The sequence below is a fragment of the Alnus glutinosa genome, chromosome 6 (assembly GCF_958979055.1).
Source record: "Alnus glutinosa chromosome 6, dhAlnGlut1.1, whole genome shotgun sequence".
Classification (NCBI taxonomy): Eukaryota; Viridiplantae; Streptophyta; class Magnoliopsida; order Fagales; family Betulaceae; genus Alnus; species Alnus glutinosa.
The window spans coordinates 25,564,460-25,581,695 of NC_084891.1; the positions used below are offsets into that span (position 1 = coordinate 25,564,460).

At 34.0% G+C, this 17,236-nt stretch overlaps 1 protein-coding gene across 2 annotated transcripts; it reads left to right on the forward strand.

Moving 5' to 3' along the window:
• The first annotated feature begins 1,530 nt into the window (after positions 1 to 1,530).
• LOC133870368 (probable ubiquitin-like-specific protease 2B) lies at positions 1,531 to 16,997 on the forward strand. 2 transcript variants are annotated; one of them, XM_062307472.1, is made up of 16 exons: positions 1,532 to 2,053; positions 3,522 to 3,850; positions 3,941 to 4,028; positions 4,130 to 4,179; positions 5,347 to 5,544; positions 5,636 to 5,711; positions 6,279 to 6,387; positions 8,572 to 8,628; positions 10,334 to 10,465; positions 10,922 to 11,122; positions 11,216 to 11,271; positions 11,352 to 11,445; positions 12,527 to 12,617; positions 13,779 to 13,898; positions 14,491 to 14,916; positions 15,880 to 16,997. In XM_062307472.1, exons 1-16 carry the CDS (start codon positions 1,903 to 1,905, stop codon positions 16,468 to 16,470), a joined length of 2,769 nt encoding a protein of 922 aa, XP_062163456.1. In that variant the 5' UTR covers positions 1,532 to 1,902; the 3' UTR covers positions 16,471 to 16,997. The 2 variants fall into 2 exon arrangements, with proteins under 2 accessions (XP_062163457.1, XP_062163456.1); XM_062307473.1 differs by lacking the exon at positions 13,779 to 13,898 and having other exon boundaries at positions 1,531 to 2,053.
• Positions 16,998 to 17,236: the final 239 nt, after the last annotated feature.

Below are 17,236 nucleotides of genomic sequence, written 5' to 3' on the forward strand. Positions count from 1 at the left end.
GGACTTCGACATCGAATGTTTAATGAAGGCTATAAACAACTTGATTAGGGTTTTTATTAGGTAATTAGGATTCAACATGAAATATTAGGATTCTTAGTGTGACGATGTCTAACTTTAGAGTGTGTATTGTAATAACGTGGAGATCGAGATGTCTTAGAGTGAAGATAACCGCGCGAGGGAAGTAAATGCTTACGAAAAACTCTAATGTGCTATATGTCAGTCAACTTAGCATGCTTTACTTTGCAAACAACATGTCATAAGCGTACTAATTTTAGCTACAGTGAATATCAATTTCTTACTATTCACCGTAATAAAAATTGTATTTTACATTTTCTGATCCTAATATACTCGAGATTAAAATTGAGTGATATTAGCTAAAAAATAGCTACTATGAGTACCCCTCAAACTGCCACTCTAATATTAATATCCCAAAACTACAAGTAATTATACATGCCATATAAATATCCATCAAATAATGAGGTAGCTTTTAAAATCACCATTGGACATATGATTGATCAAATGGTAATTTTAAAAGCTACTTCATTATTTGATGGACACTTGATGGGTATTTATATGACTTATAGAATTACTCAAAAATACCAATGGTGCCAATGTTCCCCCAATGAGTAATTCTACATGTGATATAAATGTTCATCAAGTGTCCATCAAACAACGAGGTGACTTTTAAAATCACCATTAGGCATGTGATTGATCAAATAATGATTTTAAAAGTCATCTTATTATTTGATGTTTACTTGACGAACATCTATACCATGTGTAGAATTACTTAGGACCCAAGTTACCCAACAGGAGTTGGCCTTTCTAGGCAAATTTTATTAATAATGTTTTTCCGTTCATTACAGCGTCGGCCTATACGACAGAAGAAGTGGTTGCCATTTTCCCCTTCCGTTTGCTCAATTTCACAATGATTGAGATTTTATACAAACTGGTCGGTGAATTATTCAATATACCCATATTATCTCATAATAATGATGCTGTAATTTTAACAAACTTTTGATTTTTTTATTTTATTTTAACAATAACTAATTAAGATTGTCACATTAATATTGTCAAATAATTATAACATTATTAAAAAAAATAGAAAAAACTTCATTTACAACCTATGTTCTTTTATCATTTTTACAATTATATATTTAAACTTTAAAAAGTGTCAATTTAGTATTATATTTTTCAATTGTTTTTAATTTCACTAATATATTAAGATTTTCCGTTAAATTTTGTTAAAATAATTAAAATACCCAATTTTTTTTTAAATATATATAAATTTACTTTTCAAAAATTAAGGTATGAGTATTTTTATAAATTACGTTAAATGTTGACCAATCTTTAAATTTTTGTAATTTTTATTTCTAAATAAAAAGACATTTTAAAAATTTTAACACTCATTCATTATAATTTAATAACAAATTCTAATTGACGAATGAAATTAAAATAAATTAAAAGATGATACATTAAATCGTATGTCACTTTTAAAATAATGGGTTTAAGGAAAAATTCCTCCCAACCCAACTCCCAGGAAATTTCTGTTCATTTCTAAAAGCAGAGCATCAACGAACTCACAATTCTACGCTCTCCTGAAACGAGTACGATTTACGAAACATGCTCGTACTTCGTCAGTGTTTTACAATTCGTCAGTGTTTGCACGCTCCGACACTGCGCGTGGAGTCGCCACTAAAACCCCTGCAAGCTCTAATATGTTTCTGATCGAGCATTTGTTTCCTGTGGAAATTAGGGCACTCTTCAACGCGCTCAAAGTCCCTGATCTCTCTCTCTCTCTCTCTGTCTCTCTCTCGATTTCCCCGATTCTCGCGAACCCTAAATTCCGGTTCATTGAGTCGCTCCAACTTGCCCGAGTCCGAACCCTAATTTGTCAAGCTCGGGATGAAGAGCTCTCCTCGCAGAGCTCTCGAGGTGTTCGATTTCAAGGAAGAGGATGAGCTTCCTGAATTGGCCGCCGGGAAATTCCTCGGGAAATTTAAAAACTCCAATCTCGATAATCATGCCATTTTGAAGTACGAGTTTCTCGAATGTGGTAACGCTCCTTCCATTTCTTTCTCTTTTCCCTTCAATTCCCGGTAACCAATTGGAGCTTTTGATTTTGATTTATTTTGGTAAGTTGTGTACCGTGTAAAGGTGCATTTATTTTGTTATTCAAATTTTTGGAGCTTGAGACACTTAAAGTGAACTTGTTCAATTTTGGTCTATATGTGATTCTCGACTCTCTCATTGAAGAATTCGTTACACCAGTAGTTTCTCGCCATAATAGGAACTATGCATGTTTCGATTCGTGGCGATTAACGATTTCAACTATTTGTCCATGTATGAGAGGAGGTTCCGTTGTTTTACGCATTGACAGGATTTGTTCAAACCGAGTTTGAATTGGGTTCTTCTTAGGGTTTCATGCATTGTAGGAGATATAGAAGAGTTTATCCTGTTAGAATTTCTTTTACTTTCTACTCGTACTAGACTAATCTATGATCATCTTGACTTCTCTGTGTGCATTGGTGCGTTTGGTTTAAGGATATCCTATGGTTTGCGCACCACATTATCATTTTCCTTAGGAGATGTAGGAAGAATTGGAATTATAATATGTGAGTGAACTGAAGTCAAAGTTTCCAACAAGGCTTGGTGTATGTGATTGACATTGTTATTATTATTTTGTGAATGATTTCTATCTGTATCTGTTGAGTTCTTTCATTAGTTGGAGAAAAGGATTCATGTAATTGATTCTGATTAGTTGGGTTTAAGGCATACTGAGTTGAATTAATTATCTTTTTAACAAAGTTTTTCACCAAACTGGGTTGGAGGAAAAATTTGTCCTTATCTTTTCAAGGAGTGGTCTATAAAGTTTTCTGTAAAGTTCTGGACCTTCCATTTCTTGAGTATGTCTCATGTGGAGGATATAGGGTCTAGAACCTAATGGTAAGTTATATTTAGACATTCGCATGGTGGAGTAACTTCACGTGTTACATGCACTACACTATGTAAGAGGGAAGTTTAACTAGATGCCTGAAGAAAATCTATCTTGTATTGATGGTTTTCATGCTTATTTTTTCTTTGATTATCGGTATATTTACTTTAGGATTTATTTTAATCCAATGAGTTTTTATAATATTAAAACTTTACTGTTAAGTTATGCAGTCAGTACATGCTGAGCTGCCATAGCTGTTCTAACATGGTCATGATAATTTGAGGGGAGGCAGTTTATTTTGATTTAGGTGATACTGGCAATCATTTAATAAGTTTGTTTCAGTTTTCAAACTTACAAATTTGTGCTAAACCTGTTCTTACATTTGAATTGGTTTTTCTTGCCTTCTAAGTTTCTTTTTTCTTATTACATTATTATATATCTGTTTAATATTTCTACTTATAAAAAAAAAAAAAAAAAATCTATATATATATATATATATTTTATCTAACCTGGCTGTAAAATAAGTTGATCGAACATTATCATCCATGTCATCTTTCTGTATTCTTAATGCATGGATTTATGTTTGCAGTTGGCCCGGGAACTGATGTTGGAAGAAAGGAAGTTGGCAGTATACCTTGTGTAGATGTTGATGCAATTGACTGTGACCGTAGCCATGAGAATGCTACTTCACATACCCCTCTAGGCGTAGAGGAAGAGAACTTTGCTGACAGAGAAGAGTTCTCTGGTTCGGATGCTGCCCTGCATTCCTATTATGTTAGTCATGAACAGCCTCATTTCAAACTAGATACTAATGATTCCAGAAGTTTCCCTTCTGAACCTGAAAGAAAGGATTCAAGCCTTGAAGTACCTCAAGGGAAAGGCCCGACAGATTATGCCCTTTTGAAGTCTCCATTCAGTGTATTTTGACTTTCATATCTTACTAATTAACGCCATGAATGCAGAAATTAATATTCAAGGTTACGTTTACATTATTTGGAATTTTTGCAGAATGAGCCAGTTGATGTGGTCTCAGATGCTGATGAGAGCATGAACGGGAATACTCCATCAAGTCATACTTCTGAAATTGCAGAAGATGGTATTTCTCATAGGAATCTTGTTACTTATTGTCTGCATTGTATGCTTTGCATTTATGTGGAGCACCTTCATCTTCTTACTATATCTTGTGTATAACTTCAGTTCCATTCAATGGTTGCGCATCGGATCATTGTTTCGGCAACATGGATATGGTAATTATCTTTTCTTTTGATTTACTGAAAAGGATTGGGATTACTGAAGTAGAGATTGAGCGGAATTTTTATGACCTTTCATGGAGTCCAAACCTTTTTTTGATGATAAGGAATCCCTCCAAAGCAGGGCCATTTCGTATACCCACTCCTGTTAGGTAAACTTTGGACTTGTGTAAAGCACCCTATCCACTCGGATTGGGTAATACTCCGGCTTTGCCAACAAGCTGGCCTCAAGGAATTATTTGCACTCAAAGAACTTCGAACCTTAGACCTCGTAAGTCTATCACAAAGACCAAGGCCCTTACCACTTAAGGCAACTCCTTGGGGTTCCAAACTTGAAGCTGTTTAGATTTGAAAGACACATTGTCCAGTATTATCTGATTATTTTTTGATAATCAGATTATATTGACAATATCTGATTATATTGTCTTTTCCACCTAAATTCCGAATATCTGTCAAGGCATTATTTGTTGCTTGGCTGTGTCAAGTATTTTTGTACTGTCATTCCTGCCTGCTTTTGATAGATAATGTAATGCTTTTGAAAGCCACTTTTCAGTTGTGGTGATTTTGTCTACATTTTCATGTGTATACAGCTTGTGTTTGGTGCTTTTAAGGCTTATGAAAAAAGAAAAGAAAAAGTTCCCGCTATTTTTTCTGCACTGTTCATCTAGTAATGCTTATTGTGCTTATAATAAATGGCTTTATTAGTTACTCAGTTCAGTTGTGACCACATTTGGTTCAACCTTGTGGACAGTCTGGGTTCAGGATAAAATGCTTTGCTTCCAATTGGGAGTGTAATATATATATTATGGTGTCTGAAGGTGTTAGCTGCTATCTACTTCTTGCAAATTCTATTTGAATAAAGTAAAATTGTTTGAAGGTGATAACTGTTTGCTAATAGGAGGCATAGTTACTCTCTATACCTATTTTATATCTTGCTAGATAATTCTTAGCATTGTCTTGCAATTCGATTTGAATATAGTAAAATTGTTTGAAGGTGCTAACTGTTTGCTAATAGGAAGCATAGTTACTCTCTATACCTATTTTAACTTGCTAGATAATTCTTACCATTGTCATTGTTAACTTTTGGTACATTTACTCCAATATTTCTATTGTAGTGGTCTGGCCTTTTGAATTGTGACTATTTATCCTTTTTGAAATCTACAGGATGACGTAAACATGGAGGTTGTGCTTTGTCCTGATTATGTTGTATATCGAGATATTTATTGTACGGGCCCCCTGTTAAGTTTTTCACCCGGTTGCATCAAAATCAGTGGTTCAAATCCACATGGAAATGAAGGAAGCTTTGACTTTGAATGGGGCATTGACGATCTTATTGACGTTAGGTGCCAGTGGATGCGAAAAGTGCGTTCTGATGCTCCTATTGTGATGTTTGCTGATAGTCATATATGTGTGGTTTTGAAGTTCTATACTTTCTTTTGTTGACTACATTCAGGTTGAGACTGTCATTATAAAGCTCCGTGTGATAGCAAAGGATGCAGTTCAAGCCAATAATGTATGTAGCACTCCAGGTCAGTTCATTGAAATAAATTACATAAATTGATGCTTATTCTTGTTAATGTTTGTTATTGAGTTTGATTAGCACTTCATATTGTATTCCATGAAATCTTGTCTCATCAAATTTTGAACAACATTTATTTGGGAAAATTATCAAATGTTTTCTTAGTTTAAAGAAACTAATGCTAGACTCTTATGTTTTCTGTTTTTAGCTTACCCCTCTCCAGTTTTTGTCCAGACAGTGACTTTACTTTCAATGACATTTTTGCTATGTGTGAAGAAATGGGTATAGGGCACCAACCCAATCTATATCCTTACTATTGATTGAGGCATTTATTGTTATCCATATTTATATATTTATCAAAAAAATTTTTTGCAAAAATATACCCAGTTATAAGATATGATCTTTGCTTCTTTTTGGTCTAAAAAAATGTATGAACTCCATTTTCAAGAAATAAGGTGTGGTTTAATATTCTTTTTCGAAATTTTATTAGTTTAGTCGCAGAATTGTTAGGACTTCAGCGTTAAGCTAATAGTAGGTTCTCATTTTGCTGATTACCTGCATGTACCTCAATTTATAGGCATTGAGGAGTTGAAGATTGCAGTTGTCGACCCTAATTGGTCCCACAAACAGGAAGCGATAACCTCTTTGCATGTGAAATACTTGGCTCGATGGGATCTTGTGCATGAGTAAGTTTTTAAATTTCCTTAATTAATTCGTACCTGTTTTAGTTTTTATTGTATATATGTTCACAACCGAATAATGTTTCTTATTTCTGGTGAGAATCAAAAAGTCATATAGTCTGTTTAGCTTTTTGATAAGATATAGTCTGTCTAGCTAAATAAAGCTGTTGTTCAATACTGGATTTCACTAACTTATCAAATCAAAAGAAAAAAGATTGAATAATGCTATTCTCTAAACTTGGAATGTCTTGCATCCCACAATGAAATTTGAATGAGTTCTGAGTGTAGTCATTAATTGATTCATGCTTTTATACCTTGTAGTATCCTGAAATTATAACCTGGCCATTATTTTGTAAAAATCAATTACATGGATGATTTTCCAAAGAATTAATTTTTAGCAATTTATTGTAGTTTCGTTTCCTATGGAGTGATATTAAGATCCTATTATATAGTATGAAGACCGCGAATGGACAATGCTGGAATTAAAGGACTTTTTCTTCAAGACTCTTTACCATTGGTCAACTGCCTTTGACTTAATGTTTGTAGCTTTCATGTTTTTCTGTACCTTTTTTCTTCTTCTAGCTAGGTGTATCTTTTGTATACTTCTTGTGTACTTGGGTGAGTCTTTTGCACTTTTTAATCAATTTCGTTTACTTTAAAAAAAATCCAATTTGTAAGATCAACAATTCATATATGTGCTGTATATTTGCTTGGTTAGACTAGGAAGATATATGGATTAGGAATTATTTAGTTTTCAGTTTTGAGCAAAAAATTTGGTTGTGCATTTGACATGCTCCACCTGGTCTTGGTCGGGTCTTAAATGTCAATGATATTGGATATATCAAGACACAATTTGCAGTAGTAGGTATTTAAATGTAATTGTCTGCTCATAAAAATTTGCAGCTTAAGGGAAAAGCTGAAAAAATTGAGTGGGCTTCTGAAATTGAAGAATGAACCATGCACAGATGTAACCTAATGCCAGGATGAATGGGAAAAGGCATTTGTACAATGCTTTATGGAGTAATGTATAAGTGTACAACAAGGCTCAAAATTTGCAAAATTCTAATGCTAAAATATACCAAGTATGTCTTGCATATTGATGATAATTCATTCTGGTATTTTATGACCATATGTAGTGTGTGTGCATGTTTGCGTATATTTCTCATTCCCATACATCAACAATCAGGTAAAGAGTATCAGAAGTTAACCCTGTCTCCCTGTCTCCCTGTCATCCCCATTGCCACTAGGAATGCAATCTTTTTGCCTTTTGTTTTATTTGTTGGTTTTGGCATAAGCTAGTATATTAGAAGGAGATTTCGGCTTTCTTCTCTTGGCAGGGTTTGATAACCTTTGGACATGTCTGTATCAAATCACTATGAAGTTATTTCAATCATATCAATAGAATGTGGGTTATGTACTTCACAGTTTCTCCAACTTCTGTTACTGACATGGTTAAAGCACCCTCGAAGTACAATAACAGGTTGCTTAATGTCTCTCTTTAAAGTAAGTTGATACAGAAGTATTCTAAATTCAGCATTTTTACTGGATTTAGAAGTACAGCTGCTTAGAAGCATTTAGGGCCATTGGATGTGCAACACATTGTTTTTCTGGTTGACCAGCCTACTGCTTAATTGTTTTTCTTATTTTTTTCAAGGTATCACAATGATCCAGGCATCAGGACATTTGTCTAGCATTTGAACTTGCCTTTTTTTCTTTTCTTTCTTTTTTTTTTTTTTTTTCTTTTCTCTGGGGTGGTGAGGGAAGAAGAAAAAAAATGGTGAAAAAATGAAGTAAAACACTACTATTCTAAGGTGCATGGTTTAGACAGGTGTTGCATTTAGAGCAGTGCTGGAGTTCACTTATCTAAGAGGTACTGGTTGCAGTTCTAATTTATTTATTTATTTTTTAATCTTTTCTGAAGAAGTGGTCTATGAAGGTAGAATTTCAAAACTGCATGTTAATCACTCGCATTTTATAGTTTTAGTAGCTGTTACACCATGCTTTATTACATTAGTGGACTTGCGGTTTGGATGTTTCTCTCTTCATCTGCTTTGATACTTCTTCAAGTGTGAGGAATGCTGGCTGGAAGCAAAATTTCTGGGTTTTCATCTTTTCATAACTATGTTTTTTTTTCCCCAAACTTATTATTACTTCACTACATTGGAAGATAACTTCGTCATTTTCGTGTAGTACTGGCATGGGAATGGATGAGAATGATATACTTGGACAGAGGCATTATTTTCCACAGTGAGTGAAAGTGATTTATATCTCTCTTTAATGGAACTGCGAAGATGTAAACTTTGATGCGTTGGGTTGGAATTGTTATAATGTTCTTTTTGTTGTCCTGCTATTCTGTCATCTGTCTTTCAGGAGTTTGTCTTTTCTCTTTATGTTCCTTATTGTGTTCTTTTGCTCTTTTCAATTTTGGAATGTGTTGAGATCCTTGCACTTTCTATGTCCTTCTGGTGCTTTGTGCTGATGGTTTATCAATTTGAAATAAAGGCTGATTTTTTTTTTTTCCATGTGAATCTTAGATTTGGTTTGAAATCAAGTTGCTCTTTAGTTTAATACATTTTTTTTCGTAGATGATAAATATTTTATGGCTTCCACTCCTAGGATGAGCGAGTTAGAAATTTTACATTTTATTTTTCCCTTTTTTTGTTACTAGTTGTGATCCATGGGTGTGTTTGGTAAAGATTTTTGGGCTTGTTTGGCAAAGACATGTACAGAACAGAACATAATAATGGGTTGTTAATTTTGGAATAGTAAATAGTGATGATGTGATATAAAATAAAATAAAAAATTGTATAGAAAAGTGAAAAAGTTTTGGATTGTAGTGAATTTTTTTATTTGAATAGTAATAAAAAATTATTGATGTGATATAAAAAGTGAAAAAAGTGGGAATGTTTTGATGTTGATTGGTATTAAAAAATATGAAAAAGTGAAAAAAGAAATACATGAACAGTAACCCCATTATTCTGTACTGTTTCGTCACTTGGCAAACAAGGCTGTTGAGTTGAGTTTTTTTTTTTGAGTTGTTGTAAGAAGTGTTTGATGTGATATAAAGTAGAAAGAATTTGTATGGAAAAGTGAAAAAGTTTTGTATTGTAGTGGATTTTTTTTTTATTTGAATAGTAATAAAAAATTGTTAATGTGATATAAAAAGTGATAAAAGTTAAATGTTTTGAAGTTGATTGTTTTTTACAAAAGTGAAAATAAGGGAAGGGAAGGGAGTGTTGGTTACCAAACACACCCCATATCTTTCAAAGTTGAAGCATGTATGTTGTATCTCGCACTAATAGTCAAACTGTGCACAAAATGCCCATGTAGATCTTTCTGATTGATTAAATTATTAATATCTCTTTTTAGCACTAGACAATTGCTTTAGATCTTAATTTGCTTAGTTTTCATTAATTTCTCAACTTGTTTTCTATTGCTGGCTAGGTGTTTCTCTTGTATACTCTCTGTGTACTTGAGTTACGCTTTTAATGATATTTCAGTTTCTTATAAAATAAATTATTAATGAATGAGAAAATATGAACACAGAGGATCACTTATAACTGTAAGAATGGATTTCTCTCTTCTTCTTCTTCTTCTTCTTTTTTTTTTTTTGAGATATGCTGTAAAAAGGCTATACTATTAGCAAACTGAAATAGACTTGTATCTTGGTGGTTAAACTTAAATCCTACTTGGAGAGAAGTTACCCTCATCAGAAAATTTAGATTTTCTTTATATCAGATAATAGCGTCATTTTCTTATGTGCATTTGTAGCATAATTTTCATTCCTTTATTTGTAGAGAAACGGTGTCTTTTTCAAACTGTTCATGCTATTGTACTGCCTAGTGGTAGCTCTTGTTCAACTTGAGCTATAGAGCATGATATGCTTTGGTGCACTTTTGTGGTTTAGTACTGTAGTTTGTTTACTCAATAGTTGTCAGATGTATACTTTCAGTTTCGATGAGGCTTTTGAAGATGTTATCTATCCGAAAGGGGATTCTGATGCTGTTTCCATCAGTAAGAGAGATGTTGATCTATTACAACCAGATACATTCATAAATGATACAATCATCGACTTTTACATCAAGTAAGTCATACACATACATTATTGTTTTTCTTTTGGTTATGACCTATCATTTTCATTCCCCCCCCCCCCCCCCCCCCCCCCCAAAAAAAAAAAAAAAGAAAAGAAAAGAAAAGGAATTTCTCTCACTTATGTTTGTCAAAAATGGTTGGTTCTCTCTGAGGTCGACCCTGGTTGCAGTTATGATCTATATCCACTGGCTTACCTTTTAAACTGGAACTAAGCATAGCTAAGTTACTAATGGAGCTTTACTCATCATTGTTTAAGTTGTTTGATTATGGTTTTTGTTCCTACATTTAAAATGTACCTGTTTCGAAATGTTTTTCTTTTAAAGTAACTTGTGCACTCCATGGGACTTGAACCCATGACCTCACCCATCACCATGTTCTTATCTGGAGGGTGGATGTGTTGTTTGACTTAAAATGCCATTGGCCATTTAAAATCTTAATTGATTGGCAGGTATCTGAAGAATCAGATTCAACCCGAGGAAAGGCACCGTTTCCACTTTTTTAATAGTTTTTTCTTTCGGAAGCTGGCTGACATGGACAAAGATCCAACAAGTGCTTCTGATGGTAGGGCTGCTTTTCTACGTGTTCGTAAATGGACAAGGAAAGTTGATATTTTTGAGAAAGATTACATCTTCATTCCTGTAAACTTCAAGTAAGATTTCCTGAGTAAACATTTTGCTTCTTGCAGTAGGCTTTAGTTAAATTTGGAGCACTGATATGAACTGTCTCTGCATTCTGATGACAGTCTACATTGGAGCCTAATAGTCATATGCCATCCTGGTGAAGTGGCTAGATTAAAGGGTACGTTTTATTGGAATGAGCTCCCTTTTTTTCTTTTTTTGTGAATCTTCCCTTTCATTCATTATTTTGGCATATTTCAGTTGAAGAATTGGACCAGTCACCTAAAGTACCATGTATATTGCATATGGATTCTATCAAAGGAAGTCATACGGGTATCAAAAATCTTATTCAAAGGTATCCTTGAACTTTTGAAGTTTACATGTTTCTGTTTCCTGACAGATTTAGCTTGTTATTTGAAGATATGCCACATTATGCGAAACTGTTAATTCCTTTTTGTGTCGTTCCATATCGCTTTATATATTGTTGTTCCATATCACATTATGGCTTAAATATATATATATATATATAAAAGAAAAATCTCTTTCTAGCTTAGTGTATCTCTTGTATACTTGAGTTGCACCTTTTGTGCTTTTTATGATATTTTGATTATTTATCATTTTTTTTTTCAAAATTAAAACATCTGCATCGCTTTTGTGTGCATAGATATGTGCTTGGACTTCTCAAGCAGCTCGTGCAGTCTTTGTTTGATTCCACTTTTAGTAGTAAAAAGCATTTCTTGTCTCACCCAATAGTGTCAATTTTATTTATTAAGCATGACTTTTTTATATTGGCTAATTACATATGTTTCTTTGTGTAACTTGTAAATTGAGCTAAATCTGTATTACGTCATGTAGTCATCTTCCATTCACAAGTAGATGAATTTTTTTTTTTTTGATAAGTAAATTCACAAGTAGATGGAATTAGTGGTGTAGAGTTAGATAGGAGCTCATGAGAGGTATAGCAAGCTCTTTCTATTTCTGATATTAAGGCCTGCAAATTGTCACGTGTTTCTATTTCTTTTGGTGCTTGGAAAATTTTAATTGAATGATCGATGATCAGATTGCATGTGATTTAATACGAGAAAATTCAGGGATTCAGTGATGTGATTCTTATAATTTGTGATGTAGTCAACAAGCAAAGTTGGACTTCTTCTACTAGATGATTAGATTTTTTAGTTGGCATGTGATTTATTTGGGGTTTAAAGGTAATAACTACCTCACTTATAACTCAAAATTACACATTGTGCTTTGCATTAGTAGTTTTCTCTCTTTTTCACTCTATTTTGGTCCCCCGCAGGACTCATGGCTCTAATGTTTCTAAAATTATCCTTGGTTTATCTCTTTTTCTTTTTTTCTTTTTTAAAAAAATATATCATTTTAAACATGTTGTGTTATACCTTTTGAAAGTTACATCCTGTGAAACATTGAAATGACAGTTATTTGTGGGAAGAGTGGAAAGAGAGGCAAAAGGAGACACGTGAAGATATCTCGTCTAAGTTCCTTAACCTGCGGTTTGTCTCACTTGAGGTATTGCCTCTTGTATTAGTTAACAATTTTTAGCTACTTTAAAGTGGAATCATGATGGAAAAGAATTGCTTGTAAATTTGCTTCTATCAGCCAGCCACCATAGGTAAGGTGTAGAGGTTAATCGGAAGGTATTATTTCATTAAATCTTTGTGTAGATTTTGGAGCCTTGGAATCCTATATGAACATGTAGTGTCTTCTTGGTAATCCTGTATATAAATATTATAGATTTGACCCTTTTTAGAAAGGGTTTAAAGAGGAACAAAATGAAGTATGGATCATTATACAGAAAAAGTGAATAAGTAAATAAATGAATGTAAAGTGGGTATCCCTTTTAGTAGAATCTCATACTTTAGAAGGTAATCACTCAATGTTGTTGATTATCAAACTTCCATTTTGATGTTATTGAATCCAACAGAGCAAATCAAGCTTTCCATTTTGATGGTGACAAAGACTCTGTTTGTCACGACAGAGTTGGGAGGTGTTGTATTTGAAGCTTGTTAGATTGTAAGAGTTTTAAGTTTATGGGTTTTACATGAATGATTATATCTGAAATATAGTTTGCATCTTTTTCCTAGTTAGGTTCTCTCTTTTATACATCTTGTGTACTCGGGTTGCGCCTTTGCCCTTTTTAATGAACTTGCGACTATTTATAAAAATAATAATAAAACAAAAATCTTTTTCCTTATCTCTTTTACTTCATTTGGTGTAGACTTTAACCTTTTTTTAAAAAATAAATAAATAAAACTTGCTTGTGTTGTTGGGTGGGGAGGTTTAATTTGCACTTTAGGTTTAAATGAACCTGTTATACGTGTGTTTAAGATATCTCGTGAATGCAATCACATTAATATATTCCGTCATATCCTTTCGGACACTTTCTTTTACTGATCAGGATGAATTTTTATGTCCTGTTTGCACTAGAATAACTTTCACATTTAAAGGTTTGCTAGTTTGTCAGTTTTTTTTTCTTGGTATATGCATCTTCACCTGCAATTCTATTCTCTTTGTTTAGTTCCATAAGATGACTATCTCTTCAGTTATGTAAGATAATCAAATTTCTTGGAAGTTAACATTGAAAATTCTATTCCTCACTCTTGCTTGTTTGTGATCAATTCGGTGGGCGTGTATTACTTTGCTAGTCTCATTTTTCACATTCCATGTCAGTTGCCACAGCAGGAGAATTCATTTGATTGCGGTCTGTTTCTGCTCCACTATCTGGAGCTCTTTTTGGAAGAAGCTCCTGTTAATTTTAGTCCATTCAAAATAATCAAGTGCTCCAAGTTTGTAAGTCTGCTTACCTAGTCCCATGAGCAATTTAGTATCTTTTCCTCTTTATTTCCTTGAATTTGATTGTGGTGTGCAAAGTCTTGAAGCGCATATCATGAAACCCCAAAGGTTGCACATACTTTGACTGTGGTGCAAGCTTTATAATTTATTTATTTTTATGCTTTTTCTTAATTCTCTAGCTCTTCTTCTCTATTTTGCCATTTTTCCTCCCCCTTTCCTTTGCTTTTGTTCTGTGTGGACCATGTTCATTCCACTATTAGAACCTATCCTGAGGAAGTATACTCTTACTTTCCAATATTGGTGACAGACTCGAATCAAAATTATAAAAGCTCCTTGTTCCCACTTTCAAATCACAGCCTTGGCATTTCTTTCATGTAGATTGTGTGAAGAACTTAGTATTGGCAATTCAGTGTGGAAAAAGAGAAATTTTGAAATCTATGAGTTGATTGTTCTTAGCGTCCTGTCATCCTGAACTTTTTCCTGAATTTCTTTTAATTTGATAATTATACTATATCCTAATGATTATTGCTCTTTCCTGTGTCTTATTTTTTAGATGTTAACAATTCAAAATAACATTTTTCTTACCCAGCTTAATGTGAATTGGTTTCCTCCTGCTGAGGCTTCTCTCAAGCGTACTCTTATCCAGAGGTTAATCTTTGAACTCCTTGAAAATCGTTCTTCAGAAGCCTCTTCAGCTGCTTGCAGTGACGAAGACGAGCCCTCTGAATTTCTAGAGAACCATAAGAACAAAACTGGTGTAGAGTTTCTTTCTGAGAGATGCAGTCCTGCAATAGCTCAGCAAGGCAATATATCTGGTTCCCAAGCTGGCCAGGGGATTGAGATGACTCTATTATCAGCATCTTCTATGAGTTCCCAGTGTGTTAACAACGAAGGCTTGGTTCTAAAAGAGTTTCTTGAGTCAGGAGCCTCTGCAGGATCATTATTTGAACGGTTTCCATCTTTTGGCCATCCATCATCTTATTACCATCTCAATGGTGCTATATCACCAACAGAGGTATTAGCTTTTCTTTATTGTATTGTTTATTATCTATTCTTTTCAGTTATAAGAATACTGAAACTTAAGAGCATGACCATTGTTAACTTGATCAAAACAACCTATTCTTTTTTGGGTAAAGTTGGTTATTACACTTGATGCTGCTTCGCTGTTTTTGGATGTTGCTTTTTCATGCTTGTGTGTGGAAGCTGATTTAGAATTTTTTTGCTCGTCTGGCCAATGCTTTGGAAATCATCTCTCCATGCCAATGTTGGTTTGTAGTAACCCATGAAATAAAACTAATAAATACTTGTCTTGTTTGTCCAATTTCTTAAATCTAACTTTCTAAGGGAACATCTTTTATTACTTTCACATGCAAATAAAAATCCACTGCTTTTATATATTTGGTGTTTAGTTTATTACCCTACAAAATAAGTACGCGAAGTTTAGGAAAGTTATATATTAATGTTTTCTCGTTTTGGAAAGTCAATAACTGGAGGACATCTGTTTGCTGAGCATCCCAAAATGGAAAAATGGGACTGAAAATAAAAAGAAGCAATTAACTATTTTGTCACCAAATGAAAATTGTGGCTGTGTGGTGTTCTGTAGTGGTCTCTCTATATCTCTCTAATTTATCATTTCCTGTGGCTGCGTGGTGTTCACTATTTCTAGCTAGGTGTTTCTCCTGTATACTACTTTCTGTGTACTTGAGTTGCACCTTTTGCGCTTTTAATGATATTTCGTCTACTTATTAATAAGTAAAAAAGGAGAGCTTTTCATTAGAAGTTACTATTATTATTTTATATTTATGCAGCTTACAAGTCACAATTTTCAGTTCAATATAATAACATTTAACTCCCCTTAACCCCGACCCCCACCCAAGATGTAAACTCCATATTGTAAGAAGCCTTGCAATTCTAAATTCTTGTGAAATCGACTGCAATATTTGCACTTCTAATACCTTGTCTTTTTGTTTAATCACAGGAAGATGTAGACAACGGTGACCGTTTTGGGTATTTGCCTTCCGGTGATACTGCTATTCAGCAAATGATTGGCATTACGCCTCAAGCAACCAGCATTGGATATTCATCAAGAGATTTTAGAGCTGAAACTTATGACTTAGGGATCTCTGTGCATGCAGTGCATGATGATGTTGACTCATCCCCGGAAACATCAAATTATGCTTCCGATGATTTAGAAGTAGGGATCATTGAAAATTGCCCAGACGGAGAAGATGTGGGTACAAGTCAAAAGGAAGAAACAGATGAACGAAAATCAACACCAACAGAAAACATGGAGTGTTTGACAGAAGCCCTTGTTTCTGCTGCCAGCAAGTTGCTGGATGCTTCTGCTGTCGAAGGTTCCAGCGACCCTGATAAGATTTGTGATGGTGATGGAAACAGTGATCAGCTCCCCATCCATCAAGAAAATTCAGTTTCACTGCATGATGTTGTAGATAATGGGGAGGTTGCTTGTGATAATGTGCTGACGATTGGTGATGATCAGATTGCAGAGTCACATGAGCAACGAGCAGCAAAAAGGCTGCGGCTTACACCATCCCTTGAAAGGGAATGAAATCTTACGCTCATAGGATAGAACATCAAAGGTCTCCCCCTTTGTAAGTAGGACCGGAGGTGAATTTTCTGTCTCTTTTACTCGTCTTCTTCTCTCCTCTCTTACTCTAGGAATTTATTGCCATGCTGTGAATAGAATTGTGACTTTATCTTAACTTTGGTCGGTATATGGATGAAAGGACAAAAAATGATTACATGCAGCTTCTTCGTCTAAGTTAAATATCAGTAACTTAACTTGCCCTGCAAGGATGAGTGTTTGTTTTGGTCTTTTCTGCAATTTAACAAATGATTGGATTTTGGAGTTTCTTTGGGAAGTTTGTTCTCCTTGGTTTTGCTTCAACTTTGAGGTCCTTTGGGCTTGTTTTGAATCCCCCCCTCCTTCCAAATTGGAGCCTCCTGGCCCTCTTTGTATATGTCTATATGGGCTTAGCCAACCCACTATTTTGTCTGTTTCAATCAACATAATTTTATTGAGAATCTTATTTGTAAGATGTTAAATTTAATCATTCCAAATGATTCTTTCCCCAATTCTATTTTCTCCAAATACTTCATACAGTTTTCCTGCTAGTAGTTTATAATAATGTGAAAATAATGAAATGGAAACGCGATATCAAAAGTAGGCTTGTTTATCATTAATTTTCAGTAATATTTATTCATCGCTAGAGGCGAAAGAAGTTTTATAATGAATGTATGATTAAGTTGTCAATGGCTGAACGCCCTTTTGACGAATTCAATAGTTTAGTTTCAATATATTTAGCACTCCAATC

Excerpts from the sequence above, each read along its gene's own strand:
- LOC133870368 (XM_062307472.1), top strand. The coding sequence starts at position 1,903 with ATGAAGAGCTCTCCTCGCAGAGCTCTCGAGGTGTTCGATTTCAAGGAA. Across the intron at positions 8,629-10,333 it reads CAGAGGCATTATTTTCCACA|TTTCGATGAGGCTTTTGAAG; the intron begins GTGAGTGAAAGT and ends GTATACTTTCAG. Across the intron at positions 12,618-13,778 it reads TGCGGTTTGTCTCACTTGAG|TTGCCACAGCAGGAGAATTC; the intron begins GTATTGCCTCTT and ends ATTCCATGTCAG.